Source organism: Eucyclogobius newberryi, unplaced genomic scaffold (assembly GCF_026437365.1).
Source record: "Eucyclogobius newberryi isolate DKJ021-1_F unplaced genomic scaffold, fEucNew1.0.hap1 SCAF_14, whole genome shotgun sequence".
NCBI classification, from domain to species: domain Eukaryota; kingdom Metazoa; phylum Chordata; class Actinopteri; order Gobiiformes; family Gobiidae; genus Eucyclogobius; species Eucyclogobius newberryi.
Genome location: NW_027315768.1, coordinates 33,765,956 through 33,789,698, shown reverse-complemented (window position 1 = coordinate 33,789,698; position 23,743 = coordinate 33,765,956). Strand labels below are relative to the sequence as shown.

Below are 23,743 nucleotides of genomic sequence, written 5' to 3'. Positions count from 1 at the left end.
GTTTACACCGGGCGGCCAGCTGTACCAGCGCCTTATGACGAAATATGATCAGATGTGCATGAGTGAGACATCATTGTATAGCTTTGAATTGTCTCTGGGTAGACTTGTGACTGGTTTATCCACGGTCAGTTACATATTTGCTTCTTTTTAAAAGGAAACTGAAATTGGAGCTACTAGGAAAATTTAGAGGACCTGTACAACTTATTTAACATTCTGCTTTCCTTTCAAGGGACTAACATTTCATAGTTAGTTTTTAGGTGGATAGGTAGCAGTAATGTAAAACTGTTTTGTTAATATTATGACTAATACCATCTGCTCCACATTAAGGACAGCTTTATGGGTGAAGTATTTACAAAAAATGTTTCTTATGTATGTTGAGTGTATAATGTTTTTTACTGTGTATCTTTTGAAATAAACCTGGTGATGATGATGAATATAAGCGAAGTTACAGTACAAAGTTAAAGACTTAAGTATTTCTATAGATCCATTTGAGGTGGGAGTAGTTCATAGTCTAGCTACATAATGTGCGGGATACTTAACTAATCACGTAATATCGACATCCAAATTATAAAATATAAATCAAAAGCAAGTTATAAGGGACTGATATAAACTTTTACAGCCCTGTGATCATCGCACTTGTGTTATTTTGTAGAGTTGAACTATAAAATAATTTTTAACACATCATAAACTAAAGCTGCACAAATCAGCCCAAATGAAGCCTCAACATGCTCCCACGTGCACAAGAGCAGACAACTTTCATCCACACTCACAGCACTTTGAAAAATTATGATACATTAATATATAGTGTATGATTCACATTTATATATTTATATTCTTGTTTTCTTTATCGACTACTATCTTTTTTGCATTTTAACCTCCAAAACAAATGTATAGTATCAGTATCGGTGATAGTATCCATCATTTGTGAATCTAGTTCACATAATATTGGACAAAAACTGTGGATTTAGCGTGACTGTCTTATCCTGTTCACTGTAAACATGATACAGTTCTATAAAGTTAAAAGCTAAAAAAATATATACATATATCACCACAAAATGGCTCCTTCTTTGGCAAAGTCTTTCTGAACTTTTGGCCTTGGTGAAAAGAAACACTTAAGCATGTTCACAGTGTAACATGTTTACTCAAGTTTTTATTTTTGTTCTACATGAACCGTATCAGGTTTTCCTACACAGAGCAGTCTCCTCAAATGTGTGGATATTTTCTTCATTTTAAGTCCATAGATGATCGGATTAAAGAGAGGGTGATACAGAATGAGCTGAAAACTCATGATAAAACGCACCATTTTGGGCAATTCTGTGTCTAATCGAGCCAATATCACATCAAATGCCCCGAGCCAACAAAAGTTGAACAAAACCACTAAGTGAGGCAAGCACGTCTGCAGTGCTTTCCTTCTGACCTCCGGGCCTCTTTTGGTGGTAATTACAAATATACATGTGTATGTAAAACAGTTAAAGATTAATGGTAAAAAAGTGAAATTTAACAAGACAAACATGCCCCATATATGCAATGCAGCTGATTGAACACAGTGAAGTTTGTAAACTGTACTATTACAAATTATCCCTCGGAAAATAAAAGTGCAAAGTTTTCTTTGACTCGCTGCTGTGATTGTTATTGCAACTTGACAAGCCGGTACAATCCAAGCTACTGCTAACAACACATTCACCTTGGATTTCCTCATTACAGTCGGATATTGCAAAGGTTTACAAATAGCCAAATACCTATCATAGGCCATCATCATCAACAACCAAAATTCAGCACCTCCAATTGCATAAAATATATACCACTGGAAAAGACACGTGGAATAAGACACAACCTGCTTCTCTGACCAAATATCTGTCAGTATTTTAGGATAAAGAGCCGAGCTGAAAATAATAGAGTTAAGTAACAAAGCAGCAATGAAAAAGTACATTGGTTCATGCAGGTCTTTGTGGATCCAAATGAGACATACAATCGTGCTGTTACTGCAGAGAATGAGGACATAAGCTGTAAACATGATGATAAAATACAGCACTCTGTATTGCTCTATGTACATAAAACCATCCAGAATAATATAGGTTACATTCAGCTCCATTAAAAACAGACGTACAGAAAACTCATTCACACAGACAGAAAAATGAGACTGCAAAGGTTAAGGCTGCACTTTTATACAGGACAGTCTCAATGGGAATTGGTAAGAGACATTCATCCAGGGACTTCAATATTGACGCCCACATTTTTCTGTTGATTCCCAATACCAACCTCAGACTTTAAGAATAACTGTACTTAATCCTAATCTAGGCAAGGCAAGTTAATTTGTAGAGCACATTTCATACACAAGGCAATTCAAAGTGCTTCACACTACAGGAAAAATGCATTCAAATCACAAAGAAATTACAGAAATCACAAAATAGTTTAAGAAATAAGAGAGAAGAGAGCAAAGAAAAATCCTTTCAGTCATATGCACAGCTAAACAAAACTGTTTTTAGTTTAGATTTGAACATCGTCACAGTAGAAGACTCCCCATGTTTAGTCCTGACTCTGGCACCAGCAGGAGGCCGGTTCCTGAGGTCCTCAGAGTCCGAAATGGTTCATATGGCACGAACATGCCCAAGATGTAATTTGGTGCGAGGCCATGGAGAGACTTGTACACAAGCAGAGCTGCTTTAAAGTCTCTTCTCTGAGCCAAAGGGGCCAGTGCAGAGACCTGAGAACAGGACTAATGTGATGGTACTTCCTGGTTCTAGTTAGGACCCGAGCAGCAGCGTTCTGGCAGCATGTAGAGGTTGAACAGAAGGGGTCCCAGGACTGACCCTTGGGCAACCCCACAGGTCAGGGCATGTGGTCTGAGACACAGTTACCCATTTCAACAAAGTACTTCCGGTCTTCCAGATTGAACCTTAACCAGTTTAGGGCAGTGCCAGTGATGCCCACCCAGTCCTCTAGTCTCTGTAAGAGGATCCCATGATCGACAGTGTCAAAAGCAGCACTCAGATCTAACAGAATTAAGACTGAGGCGTTTACTCTTACATACTTTTACAAACTCCTCCTTGAGCGTTTGCCTGACCAACCTGAAATTTTGTGAGAATCATCTTCAGGACTTGGGCATGAAAAGTTATCAAAAAATGTATGTTATGTTTTACAGTGTGTGCTGCAAACCTTTGCCAATATTTCAATTATTATTTTTTTAGAATGGCCAATAAACAATATAGTTTTTCCAAAATAAATAAGATGAGATAAGATAATCCTTTATTGTCCACACATGGGGAAATGTTGTTGTTGCAACTCAGGTAGAAAGTTTAAAAAACACTCTTAATAGAAGAACTCTTATAAACAAAAACTCTTATAAACAAAACTCCTAAAGACAAAACCTCTCATTTCTTAATAAGGAATGGAGGGGAAAAATAAAGATAGAATAAAATAAAAACAGCTAGCGTAAGACAAAATAATACTAAACATTTCCGGCGCCGCGGAAGCTGGCTGCCTGTTACGACGCTCCCTCTCTTTCCGAACTTTTTCTAACTTCTCTGCCCTTTTTCATTAAATTTTTTGTAAATACTTTACATACATCCACTTGCCGGATGTGTACAAACCGACACGCGCTGGACACGCGTTGATTTGGATTTATTCGGCTGGATTATTGTGTTTTTTCGCCTCGTCGCGGCATGTGTGTGGGACCCGCGCCCCCCCCCTCCCCCTCCCCCGGCGTGTCTACTCAATGGAGCGGCTCCTAGCGCTGCGCGGCACCCTAGCCGCGTCTCTTTTTCCCGGTAGAAAGCACACCATCCCGGCAGAGATTTTGAGAAAGACACGGCGGGGTAGGCGCGCTGGTGCTAAACTAAGGGAGAAGAAGAACCGCTTCAGACCCGCGGTACCGAGGGTCGTCATGGGAAACGTGCGGTCCATTCAAAATAAGACAGCAGAGCTGGCGACTCTCACACGCTATGATAGGGATTACAGAGACTGTAGCATCATCGTGCTCACAGAGACCTGGCTAACCCCAGAAATCCCGGATCATACTGTTACTTTGGACCATTTTCACCTCCTGCGCGCAGACAGAACAAAGGAGAGCGGGAAGAGAAGAGGAGGAGGCCTCGCGATGTTTGTGTATGAGAAGTGGTGTCGATCAAACCACGTCACAGTCAAAGAACACCTGTGTAGCAGAGACATTGAACTGTTAGCCGTTAGCATGAGGCCATATTATCTATCCCGGGAGTTCTCACATGTTATTGTAATAGCAGTGTACGTAGCCCCGTCTGCTAACGCTGACAACGCCTGTGAAGCACTGTTCGCCATCACACCTCTGCTCTGGCCCATCAGCTCGCCACTTCACCTGGACTCACCCATCCCCCCAGCACACAGTCCCCCTGCCAACCACTGATTGTCTCAGCAGCACAGGTGAGGAGAGAGCTGAAGAGAATTAAAGTGAGGAAAGCAGCAGGACCTGACGGCATCAGCCCCAGGCTCCTTAAGTCCTGCAGATGAACTGTGTGGAGTTATGGAGCATGTCTTCAACATGAGCCTGAAGCTGAGGGTGGTACCACAGGTCTGGAAGACCTCCTGTCTGGTACCTGTGCCCAAGACACCGCGCGCCAAAGACCTCAACAGCTTCAGGCCGGTGGCTCTCACGTCCCACCTGATGAAGACACTGGAGCGGCTGGTCCTGGACCACCTCCGCTCCACCGTGAGCCCAGCCATGGATCCGTTGCAGTTTGCATACCGGCCTGGCATTGGAGTGGAGGATGCCGTCATCTCCCTGCTGCATCGCTCTCTCTCTCACCTGGAGAAACTTGGCAGCTCTGTGAGGATCCTGTTCTTCGATCTTTCCAGCACCTTCAACACCATCCAGCCGCTGCTCCTGAGGGACAAGCTGGAGACGGCTGGTGTGGAGTACAACCTGCAGAGTGGATCCTGGACTACCTCACAGACCGACCTCAGTTTGTGAGAGCCCGGGACTGTGTGTCTGACACTCAGACCTGCAGTGTGGGGGCGCCCCAGGGCACTGTCCTCGCGCCCTTTCTCTTCACCCTTTACACTGCAGACCTCAGACACGACACGGACAGCTGTGTCCTGCAGAAGTTCTCTGATGACTCTGCCATCATCTGACTCATTACGGACGACGATGATGTGGAGTGCAGAGGACTGGAGCAGGACTTTGTGGACTGGTGTCAGCGGAACCACCTCCTTATCAACGCGGGGAAGACCAAGGAGATGGTGGTGGACTTCCACAGACTCCACCCCACTGCCCCCTCACCAGTGAACCTCCAGGGACGGAACATTGAGAGAGTGGACTCATACAAGTACCTGGGTGTTCATCTGAACCACAAACTGGACTGGACTCATAACACAGACAGTACAGGAAGAGCCAGAGTCGGCTCTACCTCCTGAGGAGACTCAGGTCTTTTGGAGTGACAGGGCCACTCCTGAAGACCTTCTACGACTCTGTGGTGGCATCAGCTCCTGTAGTTGTGGTCTGCTGGAGCAGCAGCATCACAGAGAGGGAGAGGAGGAAGCTGGACAAAGCTTGGTCCTGGGCTGTGCTCTGGACTCGGTGCAGGAGCTGGGGGACAGAAGGGTCCTGGCTAGATTCACATCTATGCTGGACCATGAGTGTCACCCCCTGCAGGACACTTTGTCCGCTCTGGAGAGCAGCTTCAGTGAGAGACTGATCCACTCTCGCTGTGTGAAGGAAAGGTTTCGTAGGTCTTTCCTTCCTGTTGCTGTCAGACTCTACAACAAACACTGCTAGCCCTGAACATGTGCAATACTGATGTAACCATGTGCAATACCATCATATTCATGTGCAATACTGAATCAACCATGTGCAATAGCTGTAAATAAGAGTGTTCTATTTTTTATTTTATTTTTTAATACGGTTTACTTACCTGCTAATAGTATTACCTAGTCTTGTGTTAGTTATTTTTTACTTTATTTTATTCTATTTTATTCTATATCATTATTTTATTATTATTATCTGATTTCTATCCTTATTCTGTATTTTTATTATCTATTTTATTGTATTTCCCCCCCTCCATCCCCTATTAAGATAGGAGAGGAGTTTTGTTAATAAGAGTTTTTGTTTTGTTCATTAGAGTTCTATTAAGAGTGTGTTTTGAAACTTCCTATAATTTGTCTTTCCTCCTGTTCTACTGCTTTGTAACAACAAAATTTCCCCTTGCGTGGATATTAAAGGTTTATCTTATCTTATCTTAATAATAATGGTAAAAATAAACACTCTATTTACATCAGTTATATGCACATGCACATGTGACATTATTGCGTGTGAGTACGACAGTAATTGCACATGAATATGACGGTATTGCACATGGTTAAGTCAGTATTGCACGTGTTCAGAGCAGTGTTTGTTGTAGAGTCTGACAGCAGCTGGAAGGAAAGACCTGCGAAACCTCTCCTTCACACAGCGAGGATGGATCAGTCTCTCACTGAAGCAGCTCTCCAGAGTGGACGGAGTGTCCTGCAGGGGGCGACACTCATGGTCCAGCATAGATGTGAATTTAGCCAGGACCCTTCTGTCCCCCACCTCCTGCACCGAGTCCAGAAGATGGAGCTGGACTTCTTGATGATTTTGTCCAGCCTCTTCCTCTCCCTCTCTGTGATGCTGCTGCTCCAGCAGACCACACCCTACAGGAGCTGATGCCACCACAGAGTCATAGAAGGTCTTCAGGAGTGGCCCTGTCACTCCAAAAGACCTGAGTCTCCCCAGGAGGTTGAGCCGACTCTGGCTCTTCCTGTACAGTCTGTGTTATGAGTCCAGTCCAGTTTGTGGTTCAGATGAACACCCTGGTACTTGTATGAGTCCACTCTCTCAATGTCCCGTCCCTGGATGTTCACTGGTGAGGAGGCAGTGGGGTGGCGTCTGCGGAAATCCACCACCTTCTCCTTGGTCTTCCCCGCGTTGATGAGGAGGTGGTTCCGCTGACACCAGTCCACAAAGTCCTGCTCCAGTCCTCTGCACTCCACATCATCGTCGTCCGTAATGAGTCAGATGATGGCATAGTCGTCAGAGACCTTCTGCAGTCCGGGTGTCAGACACACACTCCCTGGCTCTCACAAACTGGGGTCGGTCTGTGTGGTAGTCCAGGATCCACTCTGCCAGGTCGTACTACACACCAGCCGTCTCCATCTTGTCCCTGAGGAGCTGATGGTGTTGAAGGCGCTGGAGAGATCAAAGAACAGGATCCTCACAGAGCTGCCAGGCTTCTCCAGGTGAGAGAGCGAGAGCGGTGCAGCAGAGAGATGACGGCGTCCTCCACTCTGATGCCAGGACGATATGCAAACTGCAGCGGGTCCATGGCTGAGCTCACAGTGGAGCGGAGGTGGTCCAGGACTAGCCGATCCAGTGTCTTCATCAGGTGGGACGTGACAGCCACCGACCTGAAGCTGTTGAAGTCTTTGGCGCGCGGTGTCTTGAGCACAGGTACCAGACAGGAGGTCTTCCAGACCTGTGGTACCACCCTCAGCTTCAGGCTCATGTTGAAGACATGCTCCATAACTCCACACAGTTCATCTGCGCAGGACTTAAGGAGCCTGTGGCTGATGCCGTCAGGTCCTGCTGCCTTCCTCACTTTAATCCTCTTCAGCTCACTCCTCACCTGTGCTGCTGTGACAGTCAGTGGTTGGCAGGGGGACTGTGTGCTGGGGGGATGCGTGAGTCCAGGTGAAGTGGGGAGCTGATGGGCCGGAGCGGAGGTGTGAAGAGGAACGGATACAGGGCATTGTCCCGCTGTGGAAGAGAGGGCATGCAGCTGTGCAGGGGGAGGGGTGGGTGATTGATCAAATCTCAGGAAGTGAGAATATAGCTCATTCACCCACTGTAAGTTTGGACAGGGGGGATTTTGAAGTCCGAGATGGTTTTCATCCTCCTCCACACTCCCTGAATGTTCTGCTGCTGCAGCTGGTCCTCCAGCCTCCTCTTGTAGCCGGCTTCCGCGTGCCTGATCTTCCTCCTCAGCTCCTTCTGCACAGTCCTCAGCTCCTCCTTGTTCCCTGACCTGAAGGCTCTCTTCTTCTCCTTCAGCAGAGCCTTCAGTTCACGGTTAATCCACGGCTTGTTGTTTGGAAAACGCTGCACGGGAACAGGGTTCTCAAAACAGAAGTTGATGTAGTCCGTGATGCACTCTGTGATGGTGTTGATGTCCTCCCCATGTGGGTCATAAAGCTCAGTCCAGTCAGTGGTGCTGAAGCAGTCCCTCAGAGCCTCCTCGCTCTCAGCAGACCACATCCTCACCACATGGGGCACCACAGGCTGCCTGTGCACAATGGGTTCATACACAGGCCTCAGATGTACAAGGTTGTGGTCCGAGCTGCCCAGGGGAGGGAGGAGGGAGGAGGAATAAGCATCTTTGGTGTTGGCAAAAAACAAGTCCTAAGTCTATTGTCTCTGGTGGGGCAGGTAACATACTGGGTGTATGTTGGTAGAACAGAAGAGGGAGAAGCGTGGTTAAAGTCACCAGAGACGAGGAAGAGCGCCTGTGTGTGGGTGTTGTGTTTGCAACCTGCTAGTGCAGGAGAGCAGTGCTTCACAAGCATTATCGGCATGCTTAGGCGGGGCCACATAAACTGCGATCAAAATCACATGTGAAAATTCATGAAATTTAGCACACAATTATATTTTATTTTAGCGTCCTGATCAAGAAAGCCAATTGGATCAGTGCCATGTTTTGTAGCAATAAAACTAACCTCCCATGTTAGACCAAAGGGAAATGTTCACATTTTATACTTTTACAAACTTCTCATTGGACGCAACTTTAAATTTGGTGACATTCATTTTCAGGAGTGGGGCATTAAAATGTATCATTTAAAAAAAAAAAAAAAACTTTACAGGCTCTGTGCGGCAGAGCCGCAAAGTTCACTGACAGTTGTGTTATTTTGACATGCCAATGCACAGAATCGTGCTATTCAAATGAGAGTAAGGGGGCCATTGTTTAGGAGTTATGACTTACAGATACAACAAAACCCGGCAGCTTGTGAGGGCCGTTGGATGCCGCTTGCGGCTTAAATTTTCTTCTTCTTCTTCTTTCACCCCCATGGGGAATGGACCTGGCACATCGATGACCGGTGGATCCAGATTGTCCTCAACTGCCTGGAGAGACGGTCTCTACTCCAGATGAACGGTTCTTCATCTGCCCCCTCTCCCCACGGGCAACGCCAGAGAAGTGGAGGGTCCAGCCCCTCTCAAGGAGATGGGTTCCAGAGCCCACATTACCGACACTCTCTATTTGAGCAATACCTGGGGCCAGACTTAACTCTCCCTCTGATTCTCTTTTCTGTAAACTTAAGCATCTGAAACTCACTGAGGGCAATTCATAATGCATGTATGATGTAAAATATCGTTTTTTTGACTAAATTACTGACTCTGTCAGTTCTTTCCAGTTCTAAACCCTCTCATACTACAACACTACAACACAAGAAAAAAGAAGTAAAAAAAATCAAATTGAAGTACACCAGTTTTAGGGAAGCATGTAAAGGCCCACAGGTTTGGAATGAGCTGGACAGAAATATACAAGTCTCCTCATATTTGCTTGTATTTAAAAGGAAACTGAAATTGGAGCTACTACTGATCCAAATGTTTTATATTTGGTTAGCCCTTGTGTATATCTTAATGAGTACAACTACTTCAATTTAAGAGAATATGTAACAATCTGATTCCCTTTCAGGAAACTAGAAGATGTTGGAACGTGTAAGACCTGTAGTTACACATACATTTTATAGGTAGTCTGTATCAGGGGTGGGCAAACTACGGCCCGCGGGCCGGATCCGGTCCGTAGGGCCTTTCAATCCGGCCTGCCAAGCTTGTCCAAGTAATATTAAAAAAAAAAAAAAAAAAAATTGCCCTCAGGCATCTGTCTGCACTTGTATCCTTAATACATATCACGTGAAATCAATTAAATAATAGATTCAATAGCCCTTATTTACAGAAAAGTTAGATTTTATTTGATATTTCATTTTTGGGATTTTTTTTTTTCACACCAATGATGGCGGGCCGGCCCTCCGCTACTTGCCTGGATTCGAATATGGCCCTCAGAGGAAAATAATTGCCCACCCCTGCTGTAGGTGGATAGGTAGCAGTAATGTAAAACTGTTTTGTTAATAATATGACTAATACAATCAGCCCCACATTAAGGACAGCTTTACAAACTGTTTTCTTGACTATGTTGAGTGTGTAATGTTTTTTTTTTTTTTTGAGTTTGTAATGGTTTTTATCTTTTGTAATAAACCTGGTGATGATGATGAATACAAGCGACTTCACAGTAAAAAGTTAAAGACTTAAGTATTTCTATAGATCCATTTGAGGTGGGAGTAGTTCATAGTCTAGCTACATAATGTGTGGGATACTTAACTAATCACGTAATATCGACATCCAAAATATAAAATATAAATCAAAAGCAAGTTATAAGGGACTGATATAAACTTTTACAGCCCTGTGATCATCGCACTTGTGTTATTTTGTAGAGTTGAACTATAAAATAATTTTTAACACATCAAAAACTAAAGCTGCACAAATCAGCCCAAATGAAGCCTCAACATGCTCCCACGTGCACAAGAGCAGACAACTTTCATCCACACTCACAGCACTTTGAAAAATTATGATACAGTGATAGTATCCATCATTTTTGAACATCTAGTTCACATAATATTGGACAAAAACTGTGGATTTAGCGTGACTGTCTTATCCTGTTCACTGTAAACATGATACAGTTCTACAAAGTTAAAAGCTAAAAAAATATATACATATATCACCACAAAATGGCTCCTTCTTTGGCAAAGTCTTTCTGAACTTTTGGCCTTGGTGAAAAAAAACACTCAAGCATGTTCACAGTGTAACAACATGTTTACACAAGTTTTTATTTTTGTTCTACATGAACCGTATCAGGTTTTCCTACACAGAGCAGTCTCCTCAAATGTGTGGATATTTTCTTCATTTTAAGTCCATAGATGATCGGATTAAAGAGAGGGTGATACAGAATGAACTGAAAACTCATGATAAAACGCACCATTTTGGGCAATTCTGTGTCTAATCGAGCCAATATCACATCAAATGCCCCGAGCCAACAAAAGTTGAACAATACCACTAAGTGAGGCAAGCACGTCTGCAGTGCTTTCCTTCTGACCTCCGGGCTTCTTTTGGTGATAATTATGAATATCCTTGTGTATGTAAAACAGTTAAAGATCAATGGTAAAAAAGCAAGATTAAGCAGGACAAACATGCCCCATATATGCAATGCAACTGATTGAACACAGTGAAGTTTGTAAACTGTACTATTACAAATTATCCCTCGGAAAATAAAAGTGCAAAGTTTTCTTTGACTCGCTGCTGTGATTGTTATTGCAACTTGACAAGCCGGTACAATCCAAGCTACTGCTAACAACACATTCACCTTGGATTTCCTCATTACAGTCGGATATTGCAAAGGTTTACAAATAGCCAAATACCTATCATAGGCCATCATCATCAACAACCAAAATTCAGCACCTGCAATTGCATAAAATATATACCATTGGAAAAGACACGTGGAATAAGACACAACCTGCTTCTCTGACCAAATATCTGTCAGTATTTTAGGGTAAAGAGCTGAGCTGAAAATAATAGAGTTAAGTAACAAAGCAGCAATGAAAAAGTACATTGGTTCATGCAGGTCTTTGTGGATCCAAATGAGACATACAATCGTGCTGTTACTGCAGAGAATGAGGACATAAGCTGTAAACATGATGATAAAATACAGCACTCTGTATTGCTCTATGTACATAAAACCATCCAGAATAATATAGGTTACATTCAGCTCCATTAAAAACAGACGTACAGAAAACTCATTCACACAGACAGAAAAATGAGACAGCACCATTTAAGGTTCCACTTTTATACAGGACATTCTCAATAGGAATTCCTCCAGGGAATTTAGTCCTGATACCAGTCCCAAAACTTTTGAATATCGGTTGATACCTTATACAAGGGTTTCTCAATATGTGGTTCGATGTACCACTATTACCCTCAGCAGAGTAGTAATTAATTTGATTTAGAGAAAAAAATCTATGTTTTTGACCAACTTTGGATTCATCTTTATTTTCTATTATTGATTCTCGTTTCAGAACTGATTTAGTCTGATTTTAGACCATAATGACCCGTAATTTATATCTGCTATAATCTGAATTTAGATGTAGAAGTAGTGATTTCATAGTTACCCCCTCAATTCAATTAATCACAACAACAGTTGCCTCGGTTGGCGACAATGATAAAACAGATTTAACAATGTTCATAGGGACTTGGAAATGTCCTAGTATCCTGTGTCCTTGGACAAATATCCCAAGGTCCCCTGTCCTTAGACCCTCCTTCTCGGTCAGGATAAACTTCCAAACCTCTTTGGGAAAAGTAGAAACCTGGAGGAGTTCCACAGTGAAGGAGGGATCAGACTCCCTCAGACGGACAGGTGGACGCGAGATTGACAGTGGAGCTGGAGCCACAGTGACAGTGGAGCTTGAGGAGAACCAGTTTGTTGAGGCAGATGAAGAACTGTCCAAATGCAGTAGTAACCATTTCTCTAGGCAGTTGAAGAGCACTGGTCATTTATGTGCCTGTCCCACTCCCCGCGGGAAGTGGGAGAAGAAGCAAAAGCAAAGAACAGATTGCTAAGTTAAATTTAATGTTAAATATTGTTCGATAGAAAAAGTAGTCAGAAGCAGAGGATAGTACTCAAGCTGCCATACTTCCCCCATAGTTGCTCCTAGGAGCTGAAACTGTAGGTTTATATTTCTGTTCCTAACTAGTCTGACCATAAGCCATTTCAAAGGGGAACGTTTTAAGCCTGGACTTAAATGAAGAGACTGTGTCGGCCTCTTTAACATGGACAGGAGCTGATTCCATAACACAGGATCTTGGGAGCTAAACGCTCTACCTCCTACTGTACCTTTAGCAGTGGTGGGCCGTCAGGACCAGCAAGGCCTTCTCTGCTAGCCTAAACATAATCAGAATATAATTTAAAAAAAATATATATATATATATTCCCACAAATATTTATTAAATTATTATTATTATTATTATTATTAATGAAGAGTTATACACTTCATTTCATGGCTTTTCTCTTGGTTGCACTGCTTCTGCCCCAGGTTCAGATTTGGAGGGCTGGTCTTTATGTCAGAGCTTTGATCCAATCATATTCAGCCATCATGTGTTGCCAGGGATCTAAAATCTGCCCTCTGACCTTCATCTTCCCTCAGGCCTTCAGACTCAACACTGAGGGTGCTTGTAGCTTAAAGTGAATGTAAATGAAAATGATGTGTCAACCAATCAGCTTCAGAGTTGGCTCTTGCACGTCTGCTGCTGTTACACAGGAGCCATCTAGCAGGTGCATCACGTGCACGTCTTTTGATTGGATCACCAATATTGAGAAGCAGGTCCTATGGGTGGGGCTCTGCAGAACCACAGAAACTCAGAACGAGGAAACTGGATTTGACAGACACATTAATCCGTGTATTACTAAGATTGGGATCAGTGGCTTCCATTTCTGCTGTTCGCCTACAGAGAGGTACCCCAGGCTTCTACAGGGTTCTCACCCTTCAAACTTTTGTATGGATGGGACATACAGGGCCCACTGGACTTGCTGAAGTCGACATGGACCTCTTCAGAGACCAGGCGGGGTGACTGAGGCATTGTGCAGTTTGTGCTTCAAATGAGGGACCGTCTGGACCGGTATCATGAGGAAGCAGCTGAGAACTTACGAGAGGCTCAGAAGAAACAGAAAACATGGTACGACAAGCAGGCTTTTTGAGCCAGGGCAGAAGGTGCTGCTACTTCTCCCCTCCTCAAACAGCAAGCCAAGTGGCAAGGTCCGTATGTCATCACCAAGCGTCAGGGACCTGTCACCTACGAGATCCACCATCCGGAGAAGACCAAAGACTTCCCTTCTGGTACAAGCAGTCGAAGAAGAGGAGCCGGATGTTGGCTTTATCACTGAAGCAGAGAGCACACCGGACCTGGCCCATCTTACCACCAACCTGGTCGCTGAGCTCCGGCAACTCTTCAGTGAAATGCCTTCTCTGTTCTCCGCTAAACCCGGAAAGACTTTTGTGATAGAACACACTATCAGACTGAAAGAAACTGCTCCCTTCCGTCAAAGGCCCTACCGTATTCCACAAAAGCTGGTGGAACAGCTGAAGCAAGAGATGGAAGCCATGTTGCAGTTGGGGGTGATTGAGCCCTCTAACTCGGAGTGGTGCAGCCCAGTCGTGATAGTATACAAAAAGGATGGAACACTGAGGATCTGCATTGATTTTCGCAAACTCAATGCAGTCTCCGAATTTGACGCCTACCCCATGCCCCGCATAGACGAGCTACTGGAACGGATCGGGTCCGCCAGGTACATCACGACCCTCGATCTATGCAAGAGATACTGGCAGGTACCGCTTGACCCCAGCAGTCGGCCTTACACCGCCTTCCGAACCCCAGCTGGCCTATTCCAGTTTACCGTCATGCTGTTTGGCCTACATGGGGCACCTGCAACTTTCCAACGGCTAATGGACAAGGTCCTGGAGGGATGCGAAGAATGTAGTGCGGCCTATTTGGACGATGTGGTGATCTACAGCCGGACATGGGAGGAGCATGTCGCACACCTGAGAAAGATCCTGGGGAAGATTGAGAGCGCAGGGCTCACCCTCAATCTAAAGAAATGTGAGTGGGCCCGAGAAGAAGTGCGCTACTTGGGATATAAACTTGGCCGAGGTGAGGTGTGGCCGCAAGTCGACAAAGTGGAGGCGATCCGCAACTGCCCCAGACCCCGCACAAAGAAAGAAGTGAGGTCTTTCTTGGGTCTTGTTGGGTGGTACAGACGTTTTGTGCCCCAGTTTGCCACTATCGCTTCTCCACTCACCGCCTTGACGGCCAAGGACCAAAGTAACCCGGTGAACTGGACAGAGCAGTGTGAGACAGCGTTCCAAAGCTTAAGGGAGTGCCTGTGCTCTTCACATGTCCTCCGCAGCCCGGATTTTACCAAGCGTTTACTTGTCCAAGTGGACGCGTCGGCCGTTGGTTTGGGTGCTGTTCTGGCCCAAGGAAACCCCGGTGAGGAACGGCCCATTCTCTACCTGAGCCGAAAATTGCTGCCGCGTGAAGCTCGGTATTCAGTGATGGAGAAAGAGGGTCTTGCCATCAAGTGGGCATTGGAAAGCCTCAGATACTACCTCCTGGGTAGAGAGTTTGACCTAGAGACTGACCACCGGGCCCTAACCTGGATAAATAGCATGAAGGACAATAACAGCCGGTTGACAAGATGGTATCTCTCTCTGCAGCCTTTCAAATTCACAATTCGGCATCGAAAAGGCACAGCCAAAGTGGTTTCAGATTACCTGTCCAGGTTGCCCAACCTTGGCAACCTTGAAGAGGGGGAGGATAGTGTGACAAAGTAGCTTCGTCAGCCAGCCCGGGGAGACCAGGGCGGCATGGCACCAGCGCACGCACACAAACACATACACACGCACGCACGCACGCACGCATACACCGGTACCGGCACGTCCCTTACCTGTCCCATAACTGTTCCTGGTTCCTTTTCTCCATAGCAGTAATCACGGGTGCACACTTGGTTGCTGTTTAACAACATTCCTTCGCCATAACTCAGTCCCAAATCCACATCATCATCCCCTCCGTATTTCGGCCGGCCAACACGAACTCCGCGGACTTCCGCATTATAAACGCGTCAATGACGGGCGCACAGGGAATTCGCCGTTTTTGGGTGAAAATTATTAGTTTTTTTGTTTTTACGCTATACTTCAACACAAAGTGGTAGTGTTGTGTGGGAAGATATTTACTATTTTTGGGTATTTTTTATTAAACTATTCAGGTTCTGTTTGTAGAGAAATATTGTTTTTTTTTCGGTTAATTGGTTTGGGGGAGGAGCCTCCTTGTATAAAAAGACGTCGTGCACCACAAAAGAGGTGTGTGTGGATGAGGAGGGAGCTGGGTGCACCGCAGGCACGAGCTCCAGAGCCAATGCTGGATATAATTTTTGAACAATCCATGTAAATATTCTGTAAATATTTATTTTTGCACTCTGTTTTTTTGCACTTCCGGGAATAAATTCTCTAGATTCACAAACCTTATTCTTTGACTTTGCCATAAATTTATTTAGTTAACAAGTACCCACCACAACATCTTTTGATTGGATCACCAATGTTGAGAAGCAGGTCCTATGGGTGGGGCTCTGCAGAACCACAGAAACTCAGAACAAGGAAACTGGATTGGACAGACACATGAATCCGTGTATTACTAAGCTGTTTTTTCAATCCACAATGTGGAAGGAGGAAAAGATGGTCGAGGATATAATTATAACGCCTTTCTCAACACTGACGCTGCAAAGCCTGTTACAGGCTGATTCGTTTCCCACTTTCAAAGTTTGGTCATCGGCGCGTTGAAAACGCTTTGACAACGCACGGATGTTGCCACGGACAACGCGGCGCGCGCGGCACGGACAACACGCGGCACGGACTACGCGCGGAGAACGAGTGGACAACGGCAGGGCACGGAGAACGGCACGGACGACGCGCGGAGAACTAGCGCGGACAAGGTAACACAACGCCTGTTTAAACTGCGTTTCTGTCTAAATGTTTAGTGTCTAGAGCCATGGCATTATAATGATGGTAATATGATAGTAATAAGAGATGGATTCATTCGAGTGGGACTGTGTATGACCTCACTGAAGGCCCAAGCCCCAGACCTACGGCCCGCCACTGACTTTTAGAGACTCTTGGGACCACCAGAAGGCCAGCATTTTGAGAGCAAAGAACTCTGTTTGGATGATATGGTACTATTGCAGGGGTGGGCAAACTACGACCCGCCCGTTTGTCTTTATAATCCGGCCCGCCAAACACGCCATGTAATATTAGAAAAAAATAATATATATATATATATATATATATATATATGTATATACTTTTATTTATTTTTTTTGCCCTTAGGCATCTGTCTGCACTTATATCCTTAATAAATATGACTAAATTAATTAAATAATATATTCAATAGCAGTGGTGGGCCGTCAGGACCAGCAAGGCCTTCTCTGCTAGCCTAAACATAATCAGAATAAAATTTTTAAATATATATATTTTTCCCACAAATATTTATTAAATTATTAGTAAGAGTTATTCTCTTCATGTCTTGGCTTTCCTCTTGGTTGCACTGCTTCTGCCCCAGGTTGAGATTTGGAGGGCTGGTCTTTATGTTAGATCTTTTATTCAATCATATTCAGCCATCATGCGTTGCCAGGGATCTAAAATCTGCCCTCTGACCTTCATCTACCCTCTGACCTTCATCTGCCCTCAGGCCTTCAGACTCAACACTGAGGGTGCTTGTAGCTTAGACGTGAAGGGAAATGAAAATGATGTATCAACCAATCAGCTTCAGAGTTGGCTCTTGTACGTCTGCTGCTGTTACACAGGAGCCATCTAGCAGGTGCATCACGTGCACGTCTTTTGATTGGATCACCAATATTGAGAAGCAGGTTCTATGGGCGGGGCTATGCGGAACCTCAGAACGAGGAAACTGAAATTGACACATTAATCCGTGTACTACTAAGCTGTATTTTCAACCCACAATGTGGAAGGAGGAAAACATTATCGATTTGGTCGAGGACATAATTATAATGCCTTAGGGCCCAGCACAATGACCTTGTTTTTTTCAGGGTTAAGAAGCAGACAGTTAAGTGTCATCCAGGTTTTTTACATCCTTCACACAAGCACTGAAGGGGCCTTCACACCGCGGCGGCCAAAGCGTCCAGTTTACATTCAAAGTCGATGTAAACGCACGTTGAACGCGTCCTGCATTTTCCGCGGAGCGATTTCTGCGTTTTTGCGGTGCAATTCCTGCGCTTTCGTACGCTCTCGACGCTTTGGGCGCGCGTATGAGTTGTTCAGCTTTGTCCAACATTCTGCGGCAGATGCGCCGCAGCAGCCAATCAGAGATGACGCTCCAGTGACGTGCTACGCACGACCCGGAAAAAGATCCAAAACAAACCCGCCAAAAAAATAATAATCCTTAAGACGCAGCTCTTGGAGCAAATAATGATATTGACTAAACTCTGCTCAGGCCTGAAGTATATGCGGGTCCCAGACGGACCCCGGAGCCCATCGCCTCCACTTTTGGACTTTATAAAGTTAATAAACCAAAGCCATGGTTCAACATTAAACTCCATTTACACCACGAGAAAAGCAACACAGCACAACTCCTCCACTGAGCATGTGCAGGGCGACTCGGATGCACGTCTGCTCTGAGTGTATTTTACGGACGTGAGTCCGGGGCATCGAGAACGCGCGTCTGGTGCGTTTGTCTTTCAAATGTACAGGCGTCAAACTTCTGCGTCAGGCGCGAATTTGACGCCGCGATGTGTACTAGCCTTAAGTCTGTCTACTTGATCACTCTGATCAGGTTCCATTGATAAATACAGCTGAGTGTCGTCTGCATAGCAGTGGAAGTTAATGCCATGCTTTCTGATAATATTGCCTAACGGCAGTATATGAAGAGTAAACAGAATTGGACCCAGTAGTGACCCCTGAGGCACACCGTAAGTTACTTTAGAACAAGGTGAGGAGCTCTGGCTTACATTAACAAACTGGTACCTATCTGATAAATAGGATTTAAATCAGCTGAGGGCGGGACCTCTGACACCTACATCGCATTCTAACCTCTGCAGTAGAATGTTGTGGTCGATGGTGTCAAACACTGAGGTCAGAACCAGGATTGAGATCAGTCCAACATTTGAAGCTAATAACAAATCATTTGTGACTTTAACTAGTGCAGTTTCAGTGCTGTGGTGGGCTCTGAACCCTGCTGTGGTGGGCTCTGAACCCTGCTGTGGTGGGCTCTGAACCCTGCTGTGGTGGGCTCTGAACCCTGACTGCAAAACTTATACAAGTTATTGTCCAATAGATGCCGACAAAGCTGTTTAACTAAGACTATTTCAATGATTTTAGAGACAAAGGGAAGATTTGAAATAGGTCTGTAGTTTACCAATAGATCAGGATGTAGTTAAGGCTTTTTCAAAAGTGGTTTAATGACTGAATGTTTGAAGGATGTGGAACATAAGCACTTTCTACTGAAGTATTTATTATCTTTAGAATAGAGTGTGTAATTAGGGGCTTTGAGGAGTCTGCTTGGAGTGGGGTCTAGGACACAAGTGGAGCTTTTAGAGGACATAATGGCTGAAGTTATCTCTCTTATCAACAGCTGTGAACCTTTCTAAATTTACTGATGGATTTATATGTGACACTAGTTTTACAGCTTGGGCTTGTTCAGTAGTTGGAGTCATTTCAACTAATTTATCTCTGAATCTTTTTATTTTATTGTTAAAAAATAGGAGGAAATCATCAGAGCTGAGAGAAGCTCTGACAGTTTGTTACCATGGTTACAGTGCTGAAAAGTACTCTAGTAGATCTAGTATTACTTTAGTTGACTTCTATTGGATTTGAATAGTATCTAGTTTGGGCCTTACGCAGAGCCTGCTTATAGGACAGTAGGAAGCTTTTCCACACTTTTAGGGATTTTTCTGTGTGAGAGCGACTAGATGGTCTTTCTAATTTTCTAACTTTTTGTTTATGTAAATGCAGTTCTTCGTTGTACCATGGGGAGGCGCGCTTTGGCCCAATGACCTTCTGTTTTAACAGAGTTGCAATATCAAGCAGACTTCAGGGAATTAATGGTCAAGTCGACAAATTGATCACTTAAACTGGGACTAAAACTGTTCTCAGCAGGATCACATGACATGATCACATGACATGTCACTGAATATTGGCTCTATTATTTCTTTGAAATTTGAGATAGATTTTTCAGATATTGTCCTTTTCATTATAACTTTATTCTGTGGGACTGGATGATCTTTAAGAATAAACTGAAAGGTAATTAGGAAATGATCTGACAATATAGAGTTTTGAGGGAGGACATACGTTAGGACAAGATCCAGGGTGTTCTTATGGGTGTGAGTCGGTTTATTTACATTCTGAGTGAAACCAATGCTGTCTATCAAGGCGCTGAAGGCATTACTGAGAGCGTCATCACTCACGTTAATGTGGATATTGAAACCTCCAACTATCACTACTTTATCCCAGGCTAACACTATGTTTGAAACAAAGTAAAAAAAAAACTCTGACTATTAACAAAACTCCTTTTTGGGTTCTCCAATTTGGACACGTGATTCACACATGAGGCTTTCAAATGAGCAAATGCATTGTTAATTTTTGGAGTCAATTTTAAAGTTTATTTTGGCTGGGACAATTGTAATGTCTGTTGTCTGAAAATCTATCGCAATGTATAATACTAACTATGTTATTAATACAGTGTATTTATTTAGCGCTTTTCCATGGTTACATTTTTAAGTTGTTTGTTTATTTGCAGAGACACAACAGGTTGGTCTGGAAAACCTTGAAGAAGAAGTGATATCTTGCATTCTGGTGAATTTTAGACGTACAAATTTAGCAGGTCACGGCCCATTCACTTAGGGATCATCTCAAAATGGGTTGAAGCTGAAAAGACTTTTTTTCATCTCTCTCTGGACCCCCACCCCCCCCCCCCCCAAAAGACTTAAAAAAAAATATTCTGGCTTCACATAAAATTTTACGCGTTGATAAAACGATAGTAGCTTCAAACAATATAATTATCTCAACAATTGATAGACCCTGCTCACCTCTAGTGAACATCCCTGAACATCCTTTGGTAAGTTTATATTTAGAAGTTATGAACTCTCCAAATAATGTCACCTGTCGCACATCTTTGTTTACTCAATCCACATGGTCCACAGGCCCTAGGGGCCCTAGGGGCCCTACGGCACATCCCATTCAACCCAAACTGTGAGATGACCACATTGAGATAGTCTCAAGAGGATGAGAGAGTGAGAAACTAATGTTTCTTGTCAAAACCTGTAATTGTCACTTGCCTGAGTTTAGACATGTCAGACTGACAGAAGCAGGACACACGCTTTTGTCTCACGTCTTCTGTGATTGGCCGAAACCTCATGTGGGTTTGTGTTGGTCCTTCTTCCGGTCAGTGCGTAGCACGTCACTAGAGACGGATCTCTTGATCATTTGCTGCGCCGCGTCATGCCGCAAAAAAGCTTTTCCAACTTTTCTGCGCCAGCCGTGTTGGCGACGGCAACGCCCGCCCCTCGCGCGGGCCACGGTGCGCCGTGCTCCCCCGCACGCACCCGCCGTGCTCCGTGCACGCACTCGCCGCCTCATGTTGGCCTAATGCACGTTGCTGAGAGTTTTTAGCATTTCAAAACAATTACTGCCACAACGATGTATTGAAGCTTCAAAGCTCCCCCCCAAGACTTCAAAGCTTCCCCCCCCAAGACGAAAAATATTAAGTATTTTCAGCTTCAACTCATTTTGAGATGATCCCTTAGCGGCATGATATGATTTTATTTTTTGTGAAATAAAATCCATTTGTGAGCTACTCAAAATGTGGCCTGGAGCTATGGGTTGGAGAGATCTCAACGCGAGTCACTCACAAATATATATTTTTAAAAGTAAATACAGGAAATAATAGAAAATTGTTTATGAGGGAATAACTTAACAATAGTTAGATCACCTCTGGTACACTGGGAAATAAATGTTTTTTTTTATGTTAACTTTTTAAATTACGCAACTTTCATATTTCACATCTAATTGGTATCCACAGAGAATAATTACAAGCCTATAAAACAAGTGACAAAGAACTGGGTTGGATGACTGAATGGGACTTGCACTTGTGCGCTCCAGTCATTTAAATTGATATATTTCCATTAAAAGAGTGCTATTTGATCAGATAATGGATTCAAAGGTAAACATATCATTAATTACATTAGAGGGTTTTGTAGGAGTTGAAAAATACAAATTTCTATATTTTTTCATCCTGTTAATTGTGTATATCACAATCATCTGCAGTAATTGCACTATCGTGTGTCTCATCTGGATGCACCAAAACCTGCACGAACCGATGTACCTTTTCATTGCTGCTTTGCTGTGTAACTCTATTCTCTTCAGCACCGTCATTTACCCAAAAATGTTGATGGATTTTCTATCAGACAAGCAAGTTATAACTTACTCTGCCTGTCTTTTACAGTGTTTCTTATATTATGCCTTTAGCGCTTCTGAATTTGTGCTGTTGGCAGTGATGGCTTATGATCGATATGTGTCTATATGTAAACCTCTGCAATATCCAACTATCATGAGGAAGAATATGGTCAAGGGTTCATTGGTTTTTGCTTGGATTTTCCCTACAATCCAAGTGTCTGTGCCCATTGCACTGAGTGCTGAAACAAAACTTTGCAATTTAAGTTTAAATGGAATGTTTTGCAATAATTTGTTGAACAAGCTTCATTGTGTCATGTCCAGAACAGTTACCATTTATGGAGTGATTGTTTTACTCAATGTGTCCATCTTCCCAATTCTTTTTATAGCTTTTACGTACACTAAAATATTTGTGATCACTCATAGAAGCTGTAAAGAAGTGAGGAAGAAAGCTGCAGAAACTTGCTTACCACATCTACTAGTTTTAATTAATTTTTCATGTTTAATCACATATGAAATGGTAATTGTCCGCGTGAAATTTGATTTATCAAACACTGTACGTTTGATGATGACTTTACAACTTGTTATTTGTCATCCTCTTTTGAACCCAATCATATATGGATTAAAAATGAAAGACATTTCTAGGCACCTCAACAGGTTGTTTTGTAAATGTAGCTCCAAAATAATGCATTGACATGTTATTTTCATGTGATAAATAAAGGCACCCACAAGTTGCATTGCATCTGTATTGAACAGACTAAAACTTTACAAGTTTGTTACAGTAGGATCTCCAAAGTTCACTCTGTAATGTAATAAACGACATATAATACCGCTTTTTTTACTTGTTAGATTCAAAACTTGACACTTGAACTGTGACAGGTTTTGGATCCATAACCATAGACTTGAGCGTTCTAAAGGCTGCTCCGGTTAGGAACATTGGCACAAGTGTATTTCCCAAACACCGCAGACTGTGAATGTAGCTCGACAGTGACTTCCTACTTCAAATACTCAAAATCATGGAACCTAAGTTAGGACTTTCAGTCAAAGAGTTTGCCATGTTGATAAGGGCTTCACAATATTCTAGAATTGTTTAAAATTGAGCTGGAGCAGGTGAGATCTTGACAATTTCACTAAATTCTTAGAAAGCAAAGCCATTTTTCAACTACGAAGATGTGATTGTTGTCATCTGTCATTTCACTTTAAAGCCAGATTAATGTGAACTAAATGTGGAACCAATCCCAAACAAATAAGGAGAAGTTTCAACGTTAGTGTATTTTTATTTTTGGAGATTTCTTTCAAAAACGGTGCATCTCCCATAGATTTACATTCTGTAATATGCATCTGAAATCAGGACATTATTGAATTCTAGAAGGTGAACGCAACCTATTAAATTGACTACTTTCCAAAGACTGTTAACTGTCTAACTGCTCAGTGTGCTGGAGCTGTGGTCAGTTGTCCAGCCAGGTCCTGCGCCCGGCTCAGAACCAGGTCAGGCTTGGGTCTCAGTCGGGCTCGGGGCAAAGAATCTAGACACAACTCATTTTAGGCCAAAACCCACGTTATGGGGAAAGCTCGGGCCGATAAGCCATATTAGGCAGATTTTTTTCTATACCTTGTTTGGTTATTTAAAACACTTGTATTTGGGGGATTATTCTTTTTTAAAGATTCATAGTGATAAACCATTTTTTTTTTCTAAAATAAGGATCAC

General features: G+C 43.4%; 3 protein-coding genes across 3 annotated transcripts; 1 reads left to right on the top strand and 2 right to left on the bottom strand.

The window, feature by feature from the left end:
• Window positions 1-1,150: 1,150 nt before the first annotated feature.
• Window positions 1,151-2,122, bottom strand: LOC140359117 (olfactory receptor 4B13-like). Its single transcript, XM_072443986.1, has one exon. The coding sequence runs from the start codon at window positions 2,090-2,092 to the stop codon at window positions 1,151-1,153; it is 942 nt and encodes a 313-aa protein (XP_072300087.1). The 5' UTR covers window positions 2,093-2,122.
• Window positions 2,123-10,862: 8,740 nt separating this feature from the next.
• Window positions 10,863-11,835, bottom strand: LOC140359116 (olfactory receptor 4B13-like). Its single transcript, XM_072443985.1, has one exon. It carries the CDS (start codon window positions 11,802-11,804, stop codon window positions 10,863-10,865), a length of 942 nt encoding a protein of 313 aa, XP_072300086.1. The 5' UTR covers window positions 11,805-11,835.
• A 9,958-nt stretch (window positions 11,836-21,793) lies between these two features.
• LOC140359227 (olfactory receptor-like protein COR2) lies at window positions 21,794-22,661 on the top strand. The gene is given in 2 exon segments (XM_072444090.1): window positions 21,794-22,639; window positions 22,641-22,661. Coding segments are annotated over 2 exon segments (867 nt in total).
• Window positions 22,662-23,743: the final 1,082 nt, after the last annotated feature.

Coding starts and splice junctions, on each gene's coding strand:
- LOC140359117 (XM_072443986.1), bottom strand. CDS start 2,092: ATGGAGCTGAATGTAACCTATATTATTCTGGATGGTTTTATGTACATA.
- LOC140359116 (XM_072443985.1), bottom strand. CDS start 11,804: ATGGAGCTGAATGTAACCTATATTATTCTGGATGGTTTTATGTACATA.